This window comes from Triticum dicoccoides, chromosome 5B (genome assembly GCF_002162155.2).
Source record: "Triticum dicoccoides isolate Atlit2015 ecotype Zavitan chromosome 5B, WEW_v2.0, whole genome shotgun sequence".
In the NCBI taxonomy this organism is placed as follows: domain Eukaryota; kingdom Viridiplantae; phylum Streptophyta; class Magnoliopsida; order Poales; family Poaceae; genus Triticum; species Triticum dicoccoides.
The window spans coordinates 57,764,092-57,770,161 of record NC_041389.1 but is presented as its reverse complement, the minus strand read 5'-3'; the positions used below and the strand labels follow the sequence as shown (position 1 = coordinate 57,770,161).

Here is a 6,070-nt window from a genome sequence, read left to right as displayed (position 1 = left end):
GGGCAAAAAATCTCGAAAATTTTGAATTCAAACGCTCAGAGTGTAGTTAAATAAAGGCCATCTCTTCTATTTTAACAAAAGTGGTCATGGCCTAGTGCAACGCCAGCCTTTCCTCAACAGCACGTTGTGGGTTCGAATCTTGACACACGCTTTTTAATTTCTTTTTGATACGCAAAAGTTAAAAAAAGCTAGAAATTTGCTGGACTGGACAGGTGTCTAACTCGTGACCTTTTAGCAAGGGGGAGTTCGGCTTGAATAGCCACTACGCCAGGAGCAGATAAGTGATAACTTTGGGAGTTAAACCTCTATCTATATCGATTTCAAAAATATTTGAATTCAAAATTTAATTTCAAATTTCGTTTGAATTTTTTCCGGTGTTTCGCGGTTACCATGGTAACCGCAAATTCCGGTGCCCCTCGAGAAAAAATGTCCACTTGGGATCCAAAACCTTGACCGGGACGTCGAGGACTACGACCTCAGGCTGTCTGCCGCCACGAGCCAGCGGTCCGCGGAGCCGCTGAAGGAGCTCCTCCTGCGGCTCAACGGCACCCCAGGCGTGCCACCGGTGACCTGCGTGCTGCCGACGGTGTTGATGAGCTTCGCGCTGGACGTGGCGCAGGAGCTGGGCGCGCCGAGCATGGTGCTCTGGACTTGTAGCGCTGCATCGCTGATGGCCCACATGCGGCTCCGGGAGCTAACGGAAAGAGGCTACGTGCCACTCAAAGGTAACACCTCGAACCAATTTATATCAAAAAAGATCGATGCTGAAGGGGTCACTCATCTCCAATATGCGGATGACACTATCATTATGGTAGACCTAAATGAATCCTGCATCGCTCACCTCAAGTTTATTCTTTTGTGCTTCAAGGCACTGTCGGGTCTCAAAATTAACTTCTCTAAAAGTTAGGTCATAGTTACTGGTGTGGATAATATCGAGGCCTTAAGGGTGGCCCACCTCCTCAATTGTAAGCTGGGACCTTTCCTGTTTAAATATCTGGGCCTCCCTATCTCCCCTGATATGCTTTATGAGAAAGAATTTGCTCCTGCCGTGGTTAAAGTGGGCAATAGGGTCCTCCTTTGGCGAGATAGATACAATACTAATGCTGGGAAAGTGGCGCTGATCAACGCTTGCTTATCCTCCTTACCAATGTTTTTCATGTGCTTCTATCTGCTCTCGGTTGGCACGCACACATGCTTTCATAAGCATAGAGGTGTTTTCTACTAGAATGTGGCAGACAATAGGCGCAAATACAAATTTGTCAGGTGGAAACTTATGTGTAGACCAAAAAACCTTTGGGGGTTGGGCATTATTAACACTACCATCATGAATAAATGCCTACTGATTACATGGTGGTGAAAAATTATGACAACAGGAGTTGGATCCTTATGGTTCTCTATCCTTCAAGCTACGTACACTAGTAGAAAACAGGGCTTTCGTCCAGGCCAGTTTAGCCCATTAGTCCCGGTTCAATCCAGAACCGGGACCAATGGAGCTATTTGCCCCGGTTCGTGAGCCCAGGGGGCCGGCCGGGCCACGTGGGCCATTGGTCCCGGTTCGTCCGGACCTTTTGGTCCCGGTTGGTGGGACGAACCGGGACCAATGGTCCTGGCTCCTGGCCCACCACTATTGGTCCCGGTTGGTGGCATGAACCGGGACCAAAAGGGTTACCTTTAGTCCCGGTTCATGCCACCAACCGGGACAAATAGTGGTGCCTATATATAGCCCCTCGCGCAAGAGCAGAGCACACTGCTCTGTTTTTTCTGGCCGAGGGGGAGAGGGCTTGGCGGTGCTCTAGCTCACCTCCTATGCACACAAGGTGTTCGATGGAATGCCCGAGCCACACTACTTAAGGTTTCTCCTCTCCAAGCTCGACCGCCAAGCTCCATTTTCCTTAATATTTATCTAGGTTTAGCGGTCCGTCACGCCCCGTCCCCGTCTTCACCGCCGTCGATCACCCGCGCCGATCTCATCGCCGGCACCACCGTGGTGAGCCTCTTGTTCTTATCTTCTTTCTGAAAGCAAAAATATTATTGCTTGTTTGTTTAGATAGATACTTGTATTATTTTCTTACTTTTATTATTGCATCTTATATAGTGCGCCGATGGTTTTGGTATCCGCCCCCGTCGGCCCTCGTCCTGTCTATGATTCGGATGTGGTATATATTATCTTTTCATAACTATTGGTTCATTTATTGTTTATGAAAATTATGCCGACCAACGTGACATAGATTTTATTTATCTAGGAGGTTGTTGAACCGGAAATTCCAACCGAACCTATTGTCGAGAGGTTAAATTTAGTTGAAGAAGAAAACAATTTCTTGAAGGAAAACATAAAAAAACTTAAGGAGGAGAAGATGATATTGGAGTTGCATGTTGCGGATGTCGTCGATGATCACAAGATCAAGATGGATGCAATGCGCTTGAAGATGAGAAAGATTAGAAAATATGCCATTCATACCGAGGCTTGGTATCATTATGCCGTTGGATCAGTTGTTACCTTGGTTGCGATTATGATCGCATTTGTTTTCGCATTGAAATGTTTTACATAGTTTCAATGTATGGTTTAATTAATTTAGATGCTCTGCAGAGCTTTATGTTGTTAGATGAGAACTATGTATCTACTTTTGTTTTTATGTGATGATGAACTTCTATTAATTTGGTCACTTAATTATCTATTCATGATGTTCTGTAATGATTTTTGACACACTTAATTATATATAATGCACGCAGATGAACCGGCAATGGATGTACGGTGACAGACAGACCTCCGAGTACATTAAGGGCGTGCATGATTTTCTCGATGTGGCTGAGGCAAACAAGCAGATTGGTTTTATGTGTTGTCCATGCCCTATATGTGGGAATACGAAGTCTTACTCTGACCGGAAAATCCTTCACACCCACCTGCTTTACAAGGGTTTCATGCCACACTATAATGTTTGGACGAGGCACGGAGAAATAGGGGTTATGATGGAAGACGGCGAGGAAGAAGAGTACGATGACAACTATGTGCCCCCTGAATACGGTGATGCTACTGAACATCAAGATGCACCAGACGATGTGCACGATGGTGCTGCAACGGGCGAAGCTGCTGAAGATCAAGAGGAACCAGACGATGTGCCCGATGATGATGATCTCCGTCGGGTCATTGTCGATGCAAGGACATAATGCGAAAGTCAAAAGGAGAAGCTGAAGTTCGATCGCATGTTAGAGGATCACAAAAAGGGGTTGTACCCCAATTGCGAAGATGACAACACAAAGCTCGGTACCGTACTCGAATTGCTGCAGTGGAAGGCAGAGAATGCTGTGCCTGATAAAGGATTTGAGAAGCTACTAAAAATAATGAAGAAGAAGCTTCCAAAGGATAACGAATTGCCCGACAGTACATACGCAACAAAGAAGGTCGTATGCCCTCTAGGATTGGAGGTTGAGAAGATACATGCATGCCCTAATGACTGCATCCTCTACCGCGGTGCCTACAAGGATCTGAACGCATGCCCGGTATGCGGTGCATTACGGTATAAGATCAGACGAGATGACCCTGGTGATGTTGACGGCGAGCCTCATAGGAAGAGGGTTCCTGCGAAGGTGATGTGGTATGCTCCTATAATACCACGGTTGAAACGTCTGTTCAGAAACGGAGAGCATGCCAAGTTGATGCGATGGCACAGTGAGGACCGTAAGAAAGACGGGAAGTTGAGAGCACCTGCTGACGGGTCGCAGTGGAGAAAAATTGAGAGAAAGTACTGGGATGAGTTTGCAAAGGACCCAAGGAACGTATGGTTTGCTTTAAGCGCGGATGGCATTAATCTTTTCGGGGAGCAGAGCAGCAATCACAGCACCTGGCCCGTGACTCTATGTATGTATAACCTTCCTCCTTGGATGTGCATGAAGCGGAAGTTCACTATGATGCCAGTTCTCATCCAAGGCCCTAAGCAACCCGGCAACGACATTGATGTGTACCTAAGGCCATTAGTTGAAGAATTTTTACAGCTGTGGAATAGAAATGGTGTACGTACGTGGGATGAGCACAAACAGGAGGAATTTAACCTAAAGGCGTTGTTGTTCGTGACCATCAATGATTGGCCCGCTCTCAGTAACCTTTCAAGACAGACAAACAAGGGATACCACGCATGCACGCACTGTTTACTTGACACCGATAGTATATACCTGGCAAGCTGCAGGAAGAATGTGTACCTGGGCCATCGTCGATTTATTCCGACCAACCATCAATGTCGAAAGAAAGGCAAGCATTTCAAAGGCGAGGCAGATCACCGGAAGAAGCCCGCCATGCGTACCGGTGATCACGTACTTGCTATGGTCAATGATTTACACGTAATCTTTGGAAAGGGTCCCGACAGACTAGCTGTTCCGAATGACGCTGAGAATCACGCACCCATGTGGAAGAAGAAATCTATATTTTGGGACCTACCCTACTGGAAATACCTAGAGGTCCGCTCTTCGATCGACGTGATGCACGTGACGAAGAACCTTTGCGTGAACCTGCTATGCTTCTTGGGCGTGTATGGGAAGACAAAAGATACACCTAAGGCACGAGAGGACCTGCAACGCTTGCACGAAAAAGAGGGCATGCCTCCGAAGCAGTATGAAGGTCCTGCCAGCTACGCTCTTACGAAAGAAGAGAAAGAAATATTCTTTCAATGCCTGCTCAGTATGAAGGTCCCGACTGGCTTCTCATCGAATATAAAGGGAATAATAAATATGCCAGAGAAAAAGTTCCAGAACCTAAAGTCTCATGACTGCCACATGATTATGATGCAACTGCTTCCGGTTGCATTGAGGGGGCTTCTACTGGAAAACGTCCGACTAGCCATTGTGAAGCTATGTGCATTCCTCAATGCAATATCTCAGAAGGTGATCGATCCAGAAATCGTACCAACGCTAAGGAGTGATGTGGCGCAATGTCGTGTCAGTTTCGAGCAGGTGTTCCCACCATCCTTCTTCAATATCATGACGCACGTCCTAGTTCATCTAGTCGACGAGATTGTCATTCTGGGGCCCGTATTTCTACACAATATGTACCCCTTTGAGAGGTTCATGGGAGTCCTAAAGAAATATGTTCGTAACCGCGCTAGGCCAGAAGGAAGCATCTCCATGGGCCATCAAACGGAGGATGTCATCGGGTTTTGTGTTGACTTCATTCCTAGCCTTAAGAAGATAGGTCTCCCTAAATCGCAGTATGAGGGGAGACTGACTGGAAAAGGCACGCTTGGAAGGGACTCAATAATATGCAGGGACGGATATTCTTGGTCTCAAGCACACTACACAGTTCTACAGAACTCTACCTTGGTGACCCCGTATGTCGATGAACACAAGAACAGTCTGCGCTCCAAACACCCGGAGCAGTGCGACGACTGGATTACATGTGAACACATCAGGACTTTCAGCAGTTGGTTGGAAACACGTCTCAGAGGTGACAGCACTGTTTGTGATGAGCTGTACTTGTTGTCCAGGGGACCATCTTCGACTGTAATGATTTGGAAAGGATACGAGATAAATGGGAATACATTTTACACGATTGACCAAGATGAAAAGAGCACCAACCAAAACAGCGGTGTCCTCTTCGATGCAGCAACCGACAATGGAAATGACACATATTATGGTTACATAGCAGACATATGGGAACTTGACTACGGAGTAGATTTTAAGGTCCCTTTGTTTAAGTGCAAGTGGGTCAATCTGTCAGGAGGCGGGGTACAGGTAGACCCACAGTACGGAATGACCACAGTGGATCTGAAAAATCTTGGGTACACTGACGAACCGTTCGTCCTAGCCAATGATGTGGCACAGGTTATCTATGTGAAGGACATGTCTACCAGACCAAGGAAAAGAAAAGATAAGGAAGCGAATACATCATACAATGAGCCAAAGCGCCACATAGTTCTTTCAGGAAAAAGGGACATCCTGGGAGTGGAGGGCAAGACAGACATGTCTGAAGAGTATGAAAAGTTTCATGAAATTCCCCCCTTCAAAGTCAAGGCTGACCCAAGCATCCTGATAAACGATGAAGATTATCCATGGTTACGGCGCAATAAGCAAACGACACAAGCGA

The 6,070-nt window shown here is 46.5% G+C and overlaps 1 protein-coding gene across 1 annotated transcript in view; it reads left to right on the top strand.

The window, feature by feature from the left end:
- The window catches only part of LOC119309034 (7-deoxyloganetin glucosyltransferase-like), a 14,718-nt gene that overhangs the window by 2,282 nt on the left and 6,366 nt on the right, over nucleotides 1-6,070 (top strand). The window contains exon 2 of the mRNA XM_037585146.1: nucleotides 422-725. Coding sequence (XP_037441043.1) covers nucleotides 422-725 — 304 coding nt within the window. The remainder of the gene's footprint in view (nucleotides 1-421; nucleotides 726-6,070) is intronic.